We start from the raw sequence: 16,652 nt of genomic DNA, 5'->3' as shown, positions 1-16,652 counted from the left end.
CCTGCTGCTCCTGAGTGCTTTCCTCTGCTCCCAAGAGTCCTCTGTGTCCTTTAGCTCCTGAAACCTGTCCATTCTGCAAAGCAGGGGGCACTCCCAGTCCTCCATGAACCCCCATGGTCTCAGGCCCTTCTTGGAACCCCACAAGTTATCTGCTACTCAGTGGCCTTAACTTTTGCTGCTTTGCCGGCCTCACCCCCCTTCACACCCTGGACTTGCAGCCCATCTGTCTGAAGCAGGCGGGGGGAAGCTGGGCAAGGGACCAAGTGCTATAGGACCTTCCCCTCTTTCCTGGTCACCATGCAGTCCCAGGGGTCACTGAACTCGCAAAGTACGTTTGAAATGTGTGTTTGAAACTTAAAGCAGAAATGTAAGAATGTTCACTTCTCAAGGGAATAAAAATGGTCTCACAAAAGCAGAAGACAAACATTAAAATTCTTTTTTTTTTTTTAATATTTATTTATTTATTTTTAGTTCTCGGCGAACACAACATCTTTGTTTGTATGTGGTGCTGAGGATCGAACCCGGGCCGCACACATGCCAGGCGAACACGCTACCGCTTGAGCCACATCCCCAGCCCTAAAATTCTTAATACACCTTTATACCACCATTTATCATATCCCTGTTGCACATAAGGTATGTTGACACCAAATTCACATCTTCATACATGTATTTTGTATAATGATGAGGGTCTCCTTCCATCATCCTTGCTATTCCCCTTCTCCCTCCCTTTCCCTCCCACCCCTATTCCCTATCTAGAGGTAATTTTCCTCCCTTGCTCTCCCTCCCTACCCCACTTTGAGTTACTCCCCTTATATCAGAGAAAACATTCCACATTTGTTCTTTTGGGATTGGCTAACTTCACTTAGCATAATCTTCTCTAATGCCATCCATTTCCCTGCAAATGCCATGATCTTATTCTTTTTTAGTGCTGAGTAATATCCCATTGTGTATAAATGTCATATTTTTTTTATCCAATCATCTATTAAAGGGCATCTAGGTTGGTTCCACAGTTCAGCTATTGAGAATTGTGCTACTATAAACACTGATGTGGCTATATCCCTGTAGTATGCCGTTTTTAGGTCTTTTGGGTATAGTCCAAGAAGAGGAATAGCTGAGTCAAATGGTGGTTCCATTCCCAGCTTTCCAAGGAATCTCCATACTGCTTTCAAAAAAAAAAAAAAAAATCAATGATGTTCATGTATATGGCATAATTTGCCGTGAACATACTTTATATACAGAGTTATGAAAAATCGTGCTGTGAATGGATAATTATGAATGTAATGTATTCCACTATTGTCATATATGAAATAATTTTTTAAAAAAAGCAGAAGAGATGTCAAAAATAGCTCCCCAGGTAATGATGATAAGAGCAATATTCCCACCAATGAGCCACCCCCGAGAACGAGACTCACTTGTACAGATTTTGAGACAGTTGATATAAATTCCTTTGAAATAAAAAAGTTATTTACTAATTATTTACATCTCCTAAGGAGATGTTACACAGTTTTAAATTCTGTTGAACCTTTCTACCCTTTGAAAAATAAAATTAAATTGCAATGTTTTAGCTATTGAACAAATTCAATAAAATGTAAAAGATATGACATTCTATCCTAATTTTCCAGCTAGCACTCAAAGGTCACTCCTACACATGACTAATGACAAGAACCAGGGCCTACTTAACCCCTAAAACAATACAAAATTTAGCCACTGGGGGTTTTGTTGAAGGATGTGTTCCAGGATTCTGTTTAGGGTCTTGATGTTCCTGAGTTCGTCCAGCATGCCTGGAGCAGGTGGCCCTGAATGGCTGGCACTTCCACCAGGAGTCCCACTGGGTGGTCCTAAGAGACTGGAAAACTTACCTGAGAAGCCATAGAGAGGAACAGAACATGGGCCCACTAGTGTCCTTGTTGGTGGCAACAGTAGAGGGACCCCACCTGGGTGCTCAAAGGGAGAGCTCTCAATGAGTGGCCCTAGTATCTTCCCAAGAGAACCAGGAGGACTAGGAGAAGGCAGAAAGCCTCTGGTTCTACTCCCTGGGACATGAGGACCAGCACCTTACTTTTTTGCCCACCCAGGACGGAGGCATAAGCTGTCATTACTGCTGCTCCATCAGCTGCCTCATCCAGCTGTTCATCTGACACACAGAATGTGCTCCTCCAGCTCCTCCATTCCTTCCAGAGCTTACTCAGCTGCAGATCTAGAGGCCTGTAAACAGGCCAGCCCAGCAGGCCACCTGCTAACCTGAGCAATGACATAGTCTGAGTGGCAATGCAGCTAGAGGACATGACCTGGCTGAAATATATCTCAGCAGTACATTGTTAAGAAAAGCAAAATGTAAATAACCAATTAAACTCCCGCGAGTTTATTTCTTCCTTGCTCTAGCACTTGCTGGGCCTCTGCATTTCCCTGGCCACTGCTGGCTCTTGCGGACGGATGCTGCCCTGTGTCAGCTGGTGGGAGGCAGACCTTTCAGGCCATGGCGCCTAATCCACTGGCTCCTGCAGACTCTGGCAGGTGGAGGTGAGAGGCTTCCCGTCGCAGAAGCTGGCGCTGTGCCCATCCAGCAGGTCTCCCTGAGCGGTGCCTTCGAGGCACGCATACTTGAAAGCCGTGTTGTCCCACAGGCCTTTCCCTGCTAGTGTGGTCTGGAGAAGTTCTCGGATTCTTTGGTTTTCCTTGGAGGCAGACTTGCAAATAATCTCAAGCTCACCTTCCATTTCTCTGAGAAAAATACACAAATCAAAGGGGAATTTTAAAATAGCACAAGTTGAATATATTCACAGAGGCTTACGAACCTAAAGTAGAAGGAACTCAAATGAAAGCAAATTGAACATCACAGAAAAGCACCCACTGCGCTTCAGGGCCAGGGCAAAGGCTCAGGGCTCAGTGAAGCACCAGGCCCTCTGGAAACAGGGGAAAATAAAAACCAACCGACCAACCAAACAAAACGCAAAGGCACAGGCTTCAAAAGGATTTCTTATTTTTCTCCTCTAAGCTTTGCCTTTTCCTTGACTTTAGCTTCAAGGCACACATCCTCTGCTTCCTAAAGAATTAACGTGAGCAATAAAATAGTAAGACAGAGTGCGCGCAGCGGCTGACCTAAGCTGGCCAGCTGCCACAGTGCAGGGCCTGGCTGTGGGCACCCACAGGGTGAGCCACGTAGGCCTCCCTGTGACCCCTCCTCTGCCTGTCCCCACTGTGGCCGGGCCAACACTCAGGGACTTTCACAGGAGGCAGCCATCCATAAAGCTGCTGATGGGCCCAGACACAGAGAGGTAGGATAAGGAGGGAACTGGAAGAGTGGGTCACATAACTGAGGACACAGAGACTGGGCTGGACCACACGCAGGAGGCTGAGTGTCAGAGGAACCAAGACTTGTGGAAAACAAGGGGCAGCAAGACAAGGATCTGGGCAAGATGCCATGTGGGGTGTCGGGAGATGCTCACAGGGCAGACCTGCCACCGTGGCACAGGGGGAAAAGAGCAGGCCTTTCCCTGGTGGGGGCGGGGGGCGGGGGGCATGGAGCAAGCCTTGCCCAGAGTGCAGGGCTGGAGAGGCCAGGTGCCAGGTGCAGGACCAGCACCACTGCGCACAGAGCAAGGCACTGAGATTGAGGGAGGACAGCGACACGCTGACCTGTCCAGAGTCGCTTCCCCGTATGAGCCATTGCTCCCCCCAAGGCTCTTACGGCTGGGAGTTCTGCAGAATTGATTAAACTATATCTAAAGAAATCCTACGACTTCTATTTCCTCTCACAAATCACCCGAATATTCGATAAACTAGAGCAGTCATGTTTAAATGTCTGGCTGAACCCGAGAGAAAGGATAGGAACTTTCTTCAGGGGAAAAAAGATGACTAAATTAAAATCAAGAGGAAGGCATCAAAATGTCACCATTGTTTTGAGAATAAAAGCTGATGCCCCAAAACCCACATTTTTGTGGAAGGAAGAGGAGGTCTTGGGCCCATGGAAACTGAACAGGACAGAAAGTCCCAGGACTTGTTCATCTCTCTCCTCACAAGTTTTTCTTCCTAAAAATACTTCCTAGGCAGGTCATGGAAGTATGTGAAGGACCCTCACGGAAAGATGGCTGGGAAGATCTTCAGATCTTCAAAACAACCTGCTCTGAAAGGCTGACTCCCCTGGGAGGCCCACAGCCGCTGGCCTCTTCTCAAATGGACCTGGAGTTAGAGTTTACACTGTCCCTGACTGGAATGAATCAAGACTTTCATGACATTTTTGAGATAATAAGGGGAAAAATTCAATGGGGTGGATTAAATAATAAATTGGACATGGCTGAAGAGAGAATTAGTAAAAAGAATATTGAGCAGAAGAAACTATCCAGAATGCAGTTCAGAAAAATATATAAACATTATTTCATAATATATTATAAAAATATTATTAAATCTAATAATGGAATTGAGGATATAAATGTGTGTGTGTGTGTGTGTACACACACACACACACACACATTCCTTTTGGATTTAAAAAAAAAATAGTTACTACAGCCTATTTTAAAAATCAATAATAAAATAGTTCCAGGTTGGAAATATTCTCTGGAATGAAAGAGAAGCAAAGGCCAATATTCTCTGGAGAAAAACATCCTCAATCTAGACCCTCAGGATTTCATAGATTAAATTTAATCAAATATAAGTTCATAGTAAAAAAATTACTGTAGACAGAAGGAAATAAATGATCTAGCAGTTTCACTTTTATATATATATATATATCCAGAGCAAATTAATGTGTCGAAGTAATATCTACACTCTCATATTTATTGCAGCACTATTCACAACAGACAAGCTGGGGAATCAACCTAAATATACATTGACAGACAAAAGGATAAAGAAAATGTGGAACATACACAATGGAAAATTATTCAGTCATAAAAAATGAAATCTTGGGGCTGGGGTTGTGGCTCAGTGGTAGAGCGATTGCCTTGCACATGAGAGAACTGGGTTCGATCCTCAGCACCACATAAAAATAAATAAAGTAAAATCTTAATGCAATTATTAATATAATATTTTAAAAAATGAAATCTTATGGGGCTGAGGTTATGGCTCAGTGGTAGAGCACTTGCCTAGCACATGCGGGGCCCTTGGTTCAATCCTCAGAGGCACCATATATAAATCAATAAAATAAAGGTATTGTGTCCAACTACATCTAAAAAATAAATATTTTTTAAAAATGAAATCCTATCATTTGAGAGAATATGGGTGAATTTAGAAAACATAATGCTAAGTGAAATAAGCTGGACACAGAAAGACAAATACCACATGATCTCACTCACACATGAAATCTAAAAAATTTAATCTTGTAGAAATAGAGCAGAATGAGGGGTATCAAAGGTCGGAGAAGGGAGGGGTCAAGAGAAAATGCTCAAATGAGTACAAAGTCACAATTAGATACAAGGAGTAAGTTCACCTCCACAAAACGTCTCCAGTGTTTTTTGATGTGTATGACTTTTTAGACAGGGGCCTCACTATGCTGCTCAGGCTGGTCCCAAACTCCTGGGATCAAATGACACTCCTGCCTTGGCCTGAGTAGCTGGGACTACAGGCACATGCCACTGCAGTGGGCTTCTCGGATATTTCGAATCCACTGACAATATTTCCTCTATCATATGTTTGAGGGATAAAAGTGTGGGTAGTATAAAACCCTCCAAACACAGAGAACGAATTTTACTCGTAATCTTATGATCAGGATGTAACAAAAAGGGAATGACCAGAGACTTTAAGGTTCTCAGAAAATTTTTTTAAAATCACAAAAGAAATAAAACAAATTAAATCTCTGAAGAAAGTGAAATAAAACAAAAATATCAAAGAGATGGAAAAGAGGAGAAAAAGGGAAAGGCAGTTAGAGGACTAGACTGCAAGTCCAAGTCAACAGGAATTTTTAAAAGAGAGAATAAAGAAATGAAGGGCAAACAGAAATGAAGGCCAATGTTAAATCCAGATTAAACTGAAATGTAAAAATAAAACAAGCTTAAGGTTTTTTCCCAGAAAATTCTATGGAACACACACACACACACACACACACACACACACACACACACACACTTTCTATGAGTTGCTGGGACCTGGGGCTGGGAAGCCCCACCTTCTCTGCTGCAGGGCTTCATCCAGGACCTCCTGCTTGTCCTGCAGCATCTGGTGGAGCTGCCGCATCTTCCACTGGTACTGGGCTTTCTTGCCGGCAAAGTGCTCTTGTTGCTCCAGCAGTTGGTGATTGATGTCCCCCAGTTTCAGTGCTGCCTGCTTCTTATATGCCTGGCGGGGAGGAGGGACTCAATGAGCCAGAGGACACTGCCCGGGGCTGCATTCCTGCCTACTCCCTACACTCCTGGAGCCCACTAGGTTGAGCCCTAGAGAAGGCTGATCTGGGAGGGCAAGTCTGCATCCTCAAAGTGAAAAAAGTGATAAAAGAATTTCAAGTAAAAGTAAACCAAATTTCTAGTGTATATTATGCCATGGTTTTTTAATATGCAACAAATAAAATTAAATATTAAGTACTAGCATCACAGAACAAATTGGTTGTTATTGCAAATTAAACTACTTCTTTATTTTTTCCAGAACAACTTTCATCCCTTGTTCAACTGGTAATATAAGAATAATGTCATGGCTGGGCTTGTGGTGCACCTGTAGTCCCAGCTCCTGGGGAAGCTGAGCCCAGGAGATCCAAGGCCAGTCTGGGCAATGAAATGAAGCTTCAACTCAAAAAAATATAATAAAGTTAAATTAAACTAAAGAAAGAAAGAGCTAATGCTGACACTGTCAGTATTATTAAGGAAACCCCATATATGAGCCTAATAAGGTCTGTCATTCTCTATTGTCAAACAAATGACAGTTAAAAGCCCGATTCATTTATTTTCCCTCTTTCAATTGCATCGTATTGTATTTTAGATCTTCACAGGCTCTCTGAGCATTTTTAAAACTATTGTCACAGGGACTCTGACACACACACAGTTCACATAGACTCAACATTTTAAACAAATTCTAATATTCTAATATTTATATACAGTTTAGTGCCTAATTTTTAATACTTCTAATAAAAGAAATTTCTGATTTTATTAATGTCAAGTTTTCATATTTGTGATAAAAAAATGTCTGTTATTTCTGCTTTAGGGATTAATGAGGCTTTCATTGTAGAGAAGCCAAGATCAATTTTCACAATTGTTATTTATATATACATAAATATATCTTATTGATCATGTTGTTAAACCTTCTATGTCCTATTTATTTATTTTTAATCTTTTGACCAGTCTTAGACCAAGAATGTAGATAAAGCTCTTATTACTATTTTAATTTATTATTTCCTAGAGTTTAACTTTATAGATTTGCTGCGGTGTCGTATAGTTATTCACAACGACAACATTATTAATTGTAGTCTTTAGCATCTTATTTATTATTTTTCATTTTTTAATTATTTAGTATTTTTTTAAATTATTATTCATTCTGTGCTTTTGGCTTGAATTACATCTTGGCAGATGTAAAGAGTCAATGGCTGGGCTAGCGTAGCCCTCCAAGCCTCATGGAGCCTCTTCTCTGTCTCCCTCAATCCAAAGGACTTCTGTTTGCAAAGCCAAGTGACCTAGATCTTGTCATGGCCCCTAACTTCCAAGGTAAGGCCCTCACTTTTAGATGTAATGTTTTGCTGGGGTTTCCCCAGAGTCTGCCCTGCTTAAACTGGATCCTGCTCATGGTTTCTTCTCTGGGTGAGTTCTATTTATACAAGCTAGCTAATGTCGAGTTTTTCTTAGCTTGTGAATGTTCCAACATATTAAATGCCATCATCTATTTCTCCATGACCAGGCCTTCTTAAAATCATTGTCCTATAAGTATATGCACTTGAGTCTAAGGTCAAAGACCTTATTTCCTAGGCTTGGAGCTACACAACCTCACAGCACCTTCTCCTTCAAAATTCCAGGTCCCCTGCTCTCCTCCCTCTAGCCTCTAGCCTACTGGTCCTCTCCCTGGTCCTGCCCAACAGAAGCCAGGTTGTCTGGTGATGCTGTGCGGCTAGCAGTCAGAACACAGCCAGCAAGGATGGGAGCAGGGGTCTAGGGAGGGGTGGTCCAAGGCAGAAGCAAGGTACAATGAAGATGGCTTTCTTTGAGCAGAGAAACTGGAGGGTGCAATCAGATTAAGGCAAGAGAGGAGCAGGCCAATGCTGCTCTTTAACTGGACCAACTAAAGCTAGGGTTGATGATAAAGCTGGCTGGCAATCTAACAATAGAGCCTGGAGAGTTTTCCATCTTTTTTTTTTTTTTTAAACAAACCACTATATAATTTTTTTTTTTTTTTTTTGTAGAGGAACCAAAGATGATAATTATTATAATGGTTTTTAGGGTACTAGGGATTGAACTAGGGGGCACTCAACCACTGAGCCACATCCCCAGCCCTATTTTCTATTTTATTTAGAGACAGGGTCTCACTGAGTTGCTTAACACCTCAATTTTGCTGAGGCTGGCTTTGAACTTGTGACACCTCCTACCTCAGCCTCCCTAGCCATTAGGATTACAGGTGTGTGCCACCACCCCCGGCTCCAAAGATTATTTAATAACTAGAGGGGTACTATTTCTACAAGCAAAACCTTATATTGCTTTACTCTGTGAATGATCAGTGACACACACATACAAAATGAGTCATTTTCTTAAACACAGAAATCTACATGTAAGCCCCATTCCCCACGGAATCTCTGCAGTTAAAGGACCGCTTACCTTGATTTTTTCCTCTAACTTTCCCAAGCGAATATTGCCTTTTATGATTGTATTCAGGACTCCGTGTTTTTCACTTTCTAAACATTTAGTCTAAGGAGAAAGTGAAGACAAAACTAAATGAGCTCTCAGTTTTACAGAAAAATTAAAATAATAAAAGATTTTTGGGCTAAGTGGTAAAGTGTTTGCCTGAGATGCATGAGGCCTCGGTTCCACCTCAAGCACTGGAAAAAATAAATTATTTTGCAAACAATGAACTACTCCCAAGCAATCTCCATTTTGTCTTCTCCTATACACCCCACCTTGCCTCCATCTCCAGCTTCCCGCACTACTTGGGTGAGGGCTGTGAGCAGAACTCAAGACACAGGCTGAGGAGGGGAAGAGCAGGGACCAGCATGTGGGATGCTTCTCATGGGCAGGACTAGAAGACCTAGGCCCCCCAGACGAGGGGGAAGGGTCATAGGGGCGTCCAGAACATATCTCTATCCTTGTGGAATATATAATGCCTTCAATCATGTCAAAGGAATAAGTACTAAGATGTAAAGTTGTAATGTGACTAATTTGATTCATTACAACAAAATTAAGGATAATCATATGAATATACAATGCTGTTCTCCAAACCAAACATGACAAACAGTACATCTAAGAGGGATGTCATTTGAAGCTTAATGATTTAGATTAATATCCAAATGGAAAATGAACTATCATATACTATTAACAATTTAATGGTCTGGGGTTGTGTCTCAGTGGTAGAGCACTTGCAGGGCACTGGGTTCAATCCTCAGCACCTCATAAAACTAGATATAAAGGTATTGTGTCCAACTACAACTAAAAACAAAATATTTTTTAAAAAAGAAAACAATTTCAGTTGCTAAAATTAAAGAAAAAAAGTAAAGGTTAGGGGCTGGAGATGTGGCTCAAATGGTAGCGCGCTCGCCTGGCATGCGTGCGGCCCGGGTTCGATCCTCAGCACCACATACAAACAAAGATGTTGTGTCCACCGAAAACTAAAAAAAATAAATATTAAAATTCTCTCTCTCTCTCAAAAAAAAAAAATAAATAAATAAATAAATAAAGATCATCATTTTTCCTCAAGAGCTGCCTACTACTTATATTTCCTCCTCTATATGCAAGGGATAAAAGCCAACATTCATTTTCCTGTGGAGGAACTTAACGTCTTTCTAACAAATAGAAATGGGACTGTGACATGTCCCAATAGACTTCCAGGTTTGCAGGATTCTGACTTTCTCAGAATTTCCGCTGGTTTCTTTTGTCATGGCATTCATTCAGTTATGACTTCTAATCTTATACTACCAGAGATTGCAACACTGCTTAAACATACATGCTTACATGTATAGAAGCAATATGTGTTCGATGTAGGAAAAAACACAAAATGCAGATAAGTGAGAAGACTTTTCTTAAAAAATCATCTGAAATTCTACTCTTTGGAGATAACTCACTGTCACAATTTGGGGTAAATCCTACAGATCTCTTTCAATGCATATGGCTTGGCATGACTTCTTCCTCTCACCACATAATCTGTAGCAGATATCTTTTGAAATCATTATGGAAATGCCTAAGATCATGCCCACACATGACTCTTGCTAGCTGTGTGGTCTCCATCACTTAGGACACCAATGATTGAATTAATTCCCTTCCTTGGGACTGGCATATTAGAAATGGTATGGGAAGAATCTCACCTTTCAACTATGTCCATAGGAAGAGATATCTATGATTCTTTTTTTTTTTTTAGATGTTGATGAATACCTTTATTTTATTTTATTCATTTATTTATATGTGGTGCTGACAATCGAACCCAATGACTCACACATGCTAGGCAAGTGCTCTACCACTGAGCCACAACCCAAGCCCAATACTTTTTTTTTTCCTTCAGTGTTGGGGATTGAACCAGGGCTTTCCCCATACTAAGCACATGCACCACTAAGCTACACCTCCAGCCCTATGACTATGCTTCATCTTCAAACAGGGAAAATAACAGCACTACGAAGATAATATAAAGCTACATGTGTAGGTATAATAAACACGAGATGACTTACTGCTCCTCCTAAGTTGCTTTCTAAAATAAAAATTGTCATTATTTAAAAACGTTTTTGTGGGCTGGGGATGTGGATCAAGCGGTAATGCGCTTGCCTGGCATGCGCCAGCGCTGGGTTCGATCCTCAGCACCGCATAAAAATAAAATAAAGAAGTTGTGTCCACCGAAAACTGAAAATATTAAAAAATTCATTTTCTCTCTCTCTCTCTCTCTCTCTTCTCTCTCTTTAAAAAAAAAGTTTTTGTTCATGGTTTAAAAGATCAAATTTTGGGGCTGGGGTTGTAGTTCAGTGGTGCAGCACTTGCCTAGCACATGTGAGGCATTGGGTTCGATCCTCAGTACCACATAAAAAAAAAAAAAAGTAATAAATACAGTAAAGGTATTCTGTCCAACTACAACTAAAAAAATTTTAAAAAAGATCAAATTTTAGAGAATTTGGAAATGTGCAGGTAAAATTTTAAAACATGAAGCTCTTTTACAGAAAGAGGCTTTTTTTTAAAAAAAATTATTTTTTACTTTTAGGTGGACACAATGTCTTTATTTTATTTGTATGTGGTGCTGAGGATCAAACCCAGTGCCTCACGCATGGTAGGCGAGCACTCTACTTCTGAGCCACAACCCCAGCCCCAGAAAGAGGCTTTTTTTAAAAAATACTTTCATTAGTTGTTAGATCTTTATTTTATTTATTTATATGTGGTGCTGAGAATAGAACCCAGTGCCTCACACATGCCAGGCAAGCACTCTACCACTGAGCCACAACCCTGCTCAACATGAAGCTCTTTATGGATTAGTTTTTAGAATACTCTTAAAGTCACATTTGCACATAAACTTCAGTTTATTTTACATTATTCTGAGGCAACTTACCAAACACATAAGACTGTCTCGTTCCTGTGTTATGTTCTCTGCTACCCCAACAAGATTTGCCAGGTTCTGGCGAGCAGACATTTCACTCCCCATGGCTTTTTCCACTTGCTTTTTGAGGATATCAATTTTCTTTTGGTATCTCCTACAGAGTTCCCCAAATGGGAGAATAAAAACTATTAGCCTGCAGGGCTAGGGCACAGCAAATATCTGTTATAAAAACAGCAAGCATGTTAACAGTTCAAGGCTATTCTTGGGGCTAGGGGGAGAGTGCTTTCCCGGCATGTTCAAGGCCCTGGGTTTGATCCCCAGCAACGCAAAAAATTAAAAAATAAATGCTGTTGTTCAGCAACCTAAATCTTCTACTATTGTAAGGTAAGATGATTTAATTTGAAACCATGCATAATTAATAACTCCAAATCAAGTTAATAGGACTCACAAAATGCCACCAATAAATAGGCTAATTAAATACTATTCTTTTAACTACTTGGCTCATGCTCTAAAAGATACTTTTTTTTTCCCCCCTCTTCCTATGGTACTGGGATTTGAACCCAGGGCCTCATGCATGCCTGACAGATGCTCTACTGGAAAATGTTAGGAAGCTCTGCCAGTAAATGATTAGGAATGAACTTCTAGAAAGTCAAGGTCTTAGTGTCATCATATGATTATCAACAACCACATCTGAACTCCAGACTTGAGAGATGTGGTTAATGTTGGCCAACAGAAAAGCTTTCACTATACTTATATTCTGATATCCTATAATCTCAATTACTCTTCTCCATTTAATAGCAATGTAAAAGGAAAAGGTAAAGGAAAGGAAATATTCTTTAGTTGTCTTTTTTTTTTTTTTTTGATCTATTGGGAAAAATAAAAACTTAAGGAGAAAAAAAATAAATCTATAAACCTATTTGTTTTCTGGGTTTTTTGAAGTTCGGCCTCCAGTGCTTTGTTTCTAGCTGTCAAGTTGCTCTTCTCTAGAAGCAGGCTCTTTTTCTGCACTTGCAATCCTGTCAGCTTTTCCATCAGCTCTTCCAGCTCAGCACTCCCTCTCTCTTCTTCCTTCTTCAGTTGGCTGAAGACAAAACATTACAGGCATGTATCCAGTGCACCAGCTAAAGGCGGGCGGTCACTGCAGCCAGGTGATCAATAGCGGAGCCCCTGGGTGAGCGGCCTGGAGGCCTGAGCAGACTCACCTCCCCATCCTATGCCCTAGGGGGCCCAGGTCCAGCTGCTGGAGCAGAGGAGTGAGGGTGTGGCTGGGAGCAAACTTCTTGGATAGGGAAGATCTAACCCCTCTTTCTGCTCACAGGTTGTGCTTTTACTGGTATATGTACCGTTCATACCTGTTTTTCCAGAAAAAAATCCTAGACAGCTCAGTTTTCACATGGTTATAATTTCCAGGGAAAAAAAATACTATTTCTAAAACAAATTTCATTTTGTCATAATATAATTATAAACACATGCTTTTATAATAAAAGAAACAAAGAACAAATGGGACATTTGTCTTGAACACCAGCTTGGGTGCTGTCAAGTTTGTACAGAGGGTAACATGGGATAGGAGCTGCATACCTACCAAGTACAGCAGGGATATATAAGAATGTACGGTTTTCAGGATGGTCTAATAACTGGAACATATAAAATTCAGAACTCATTTTTTCATTAAAAACTAAGTTAACCATTATTTTTTGGATAAATCGTTGAACTGGATTAATAATAAAAGGTTAAAAAATAATTTTGAAAATATAGTTTTGCTTCCAGCCAGGATTATTACAGAGGCCAGATTTAACCTCCAGCTAAGAAACCAGGTGGAACAGAAGAAGCAACAGTTTACAGACTTTGGACAACTGGCACCATAGGAGTGTGAAACCGAGATAAGGGAAACCAAGATGAGGGCCACAGTGGCTCCACCTCTGCCTCACAGCGTGGGAAAACCCAGAAGTGGCACACCAGCTGGGGTGACTTGCCAGAGATCAAAGATCAGGGAGGTTAAGTGTCTAGGGCAGATGGGGGGCTTTTTCAGAGGGAGGAAGGCTCTGGAGATCTTTTGGGGGCCACCACAAGTCTTTGGTTGAATACAGACCTATATTCATGTGAGAGGAAACTGTCCACTGGCTGAAGAAAGAGACACCAGAAATGAGGAGGCAGCACACAAAGTGGAATAGCACAGGCCATAAGGGACATCAGATAGGATCCTCAGAACACTACTGCCTTAAAAGTGCGGCTACACCAGTCCTAGCCAAAAGGTTGTCTGGGCCCCTCCTAGCAAGAGTGGGCTTTGGATGAATCTGGCACTTCTTAGTAACTTTGGCATGCAACAAAAACAAAACACTATTTAAAACAAGGCAATAAATACAGCATTGACCCACAAAAACCTACACTATCTAGGATCCAATCAAGCAATAATATGAGAATATGGTCCCTGATTAGGAGGAAGCAAAATTAAAAGAAGAGACCAAGAAGTGAGAGAGATGCTGGCACTGGCAAACAAGGTTTTCAACAGCTATTATATATACATGCCCCATCTGTTTCAGAAAGTAGAGAAAAAGAGCACGATGAGGAGAGAAATGGAAAATACAAAAAAGACTTCAATGGATCCTCCAGATATGGGAAATATATATATATATATATACACACATGTGACACGATCAATTCACTGGATACAAATAATAGCAGATTAAATAGCAAGAGAAAAGATCAATGAGCTTAGAGGCAGAGCAATAAAAGCTATCCAATTAAAGCACAGAGAGAAACAATGAACACAGCACAGTATCAAGCAGTCCCAGGGGAAGGGGGTAAAATACTCCCAAGTATGATGAAAGATATAAGCCCACAGCCCCAAGAGGCTCAATGAAACTCAAACAGGATAAAGAAACCACACCAGGGCTGGGGTTGTAGCTAACTGGTAGAGCGCTCGCCTCTCACTTATGAAGCACTGGGTTCGATCCTTAGCACCACATTAAAAAAAACAAAATAAAGGTATTATGTCAGAAAGAAAGAAAGAAAGGAAGAAAGAAAGAAAGAAAGAAAGAAAGAAAGAAATAAACCACATCAATAAACATCCAAATCAAGTTTCTGAAAACTCATGATGAAGATAAATTCTTAAAAGAAGCCCGAGAGCCAGGCGTGGTGGTGCACACCTGCAGTCTCAGCTACCTGCAAGGCTCAGAAGATAGATCTCTTAAGCCTAGGAATTCCAGGTCAGCCTGGGCAACACAGTGAGAATCTGTCTCAGGGAAAAAAAAAGAAAAACCCTGAGCAACCTTTCTCCACTCTGCCTACATTGATATGCAGGTTTCTCATTAATATTTAGAAAGACATTAAAGCCTCACCTTTTTAACTCATTTACAATTGAAGTATGAACTTCCATGGCAATCTTGCCGTCCAAGTGTGCTTTAAGTTCCTGACATTTGGTCTCTAAACTCTCCAGCTGCTGTTTGTTTTCCATCAGCTTCTTTTCCTGGCCCTGTGTTTTAGTTTCCAAGAGCATGAGTTGTTTAGTCAGCTTAGACACTGAAAAGCAAAAGAGAAGGACACAGACTCGACACAGGAGCTTAATAAAACACAAGTACTAATTAATTACTAGGAAACACTAATGTGAGACAGCTTGCAAAATGGTCTTTTAAAAATAATCTTTGGAGAGTTATAAATTAACCAAAGTCTTTCACATAGAAATTGCTTTGTGGGGCTGGGATTGTGGCTCAGCGATAGAGCGCTCGCCTGGCACGGGCAGGGCCCGGGTTTGATCCTCAGCACCACATGAAAATAAAATAAATAAATAAAGGTATTGTGTTGTGTCCATCTACACCTAAAAAAATAAATATTAGGAAAAAAAAAAAAAGAAAGAAATCCCTTTCCCTGCCAGCCGCAGTAGCGCTCACCTATAATCCCAGCTACTAGAAGGTTGTGGCAGGAGGGTCACTAGTCTGAGGCCAGCTTCAGCAACTCAGCAAGACTCTGTCCCAAAATAAAAAATAAAAAGGGCTTGGGATATAGTTCAGTGGTGGAGCACCCCTGGGTTCAATCCCCAGTACTGAAAGGAAAAAAAAAAAAAAAAAGAAGAAAGGAAAGAAAGAAGAAAGAAATTACTTTCCCTATATTAAACATTCACTAAATATACAGTCAGCTCTCCGTATCCATGGGTTCCACCATCAGTGGACTCAACCAACTGTGGGTCACAAATATTCAGAACAAAATTAGATCTATACTGAACATATATAGTTTTTTCCTTATCACTACATTATAAACAAAACAGCATAGTAACTGTTTACATTATATTAGGTATGATAAGTAATTTAGGGAGGACTTAAAGCATACAGAAGGATTTGTGTAGGTAATGTGTTGATGCTGTACCATTTTCTATATGGGACCCAAGCATTCATACATTTTGGTTGTGTGTGTGTGTGTGTGTCTGTCTGTCTGTCTGTCTGGAACCAATCCCTTGCAGATGCTAAAATATTTTATTGGAACTGACTATAATATTTAACAAGACATGAATCCAGTCTTCAAGGAATTGACTTTCCAAAGACTAAGTCTTAAACCATACATAGATTTGCAAATATATATCATGATGTTGTCTCTAAAACTGGAAGATTTTCAAGATTTTTAAGGATATCAAACACAGCCTAACTAAGCACTGAATTTATTATTTTTTCTTCTAAGTTTTTTTTTTTAATTGTTGATGGTCCTTATTGTCTTAATTTTTATGTGGTGCTGAGGATCGAACCCAGTGCCTCATGTATGTTAGGCGAGCACACTACCACTGAGCCACAACCCCAGCCCCTCTTCTAAGTTTTTATAATTTATGCCCTATATTGAAAGTAAATCAGAAGTATTTCCATCCCACGTGACATGGTCATATATAATGAGATATTCCCTGGGCATCTGTTGAAAGCAGCCTTTAGAAGTATGATAGCATAACACTTTAAATCTTTCTACTCTAGAAAACACTGAGCTGATCAAAGGGAACAGCTGTTTCCAGGGAATGGGAAAATAACAGACAACTGGGTCAATCATGAACACAT

General features: G+C 40.6%; 1 protein-coding gene across 4 annotated transcripts in view; it reads right to left on the bottom strand.

The window, feature by feature from the left end:
• Positions 1 to 1,167: 1,167 nt before the first annotated feature.
• Cep89 (centrosomal protein 89) overlaps positions 1,168 to 16,652 on the bottom strand; it is a 61,460-nt gene continuing 45,975 nt past the window's right edge. For 3 of the 4 annotated variants that reach the window (XM_048790978.1, XM_048790979.1, XM_015496929.2), the window contains 6 exons: positions 14,961 to 15,141; positions 12,536 to 12,703; positions 11,635 to 11,776; positions 8,718 to 8,807; positions 6,098 to 6,267; positions 1,168 to 2,721 (listed from right to left, as the gene is read on the bottom strand). In XM_048790978.1, coding sequence (XP_048646935.1) covers positions 2,484 to 2,721; positions 6,098 to 6,267; positions 8,718 to 8,807; positions 11,635 to 11,776; positions 12,536 to 12,703; positions 14,961 to 15,141 — 989 coding nt within the window. In that variant the 3' untranslated portion in view covers positions 1,168 to 2,483. The remainder of the gene's footprint in view (positions 2,722 to 6,097; positions 6,268 to 8,717; positions 8,808 to 11,634; positions 11,777 to 12,535; positions 12,704 to 14,960; positions 15,142 to 16,652) is intronic. The other variant, XM_015496928.2, reaches the window with a different exon arrangement.

Source organism: Marmota marmota, unplaced genomic scaffold (genome assembly GCF_001458135.2).
Source record: "Marmota marmota marmota unplaced genomic scaffold, marMar, whole genome shotgun sequence".
Lineage (NCBI taxonomy): Eukaryota > Metazoa > Chordata > Mammalia > Rodentia > Sciuridae > Marmota > Marmota marmota.
The sequence above is the reverse complement of the archived record's forward strand: the minus strand, read 5'-3'. Positions and strand labels throughout refer to the sequence as shown.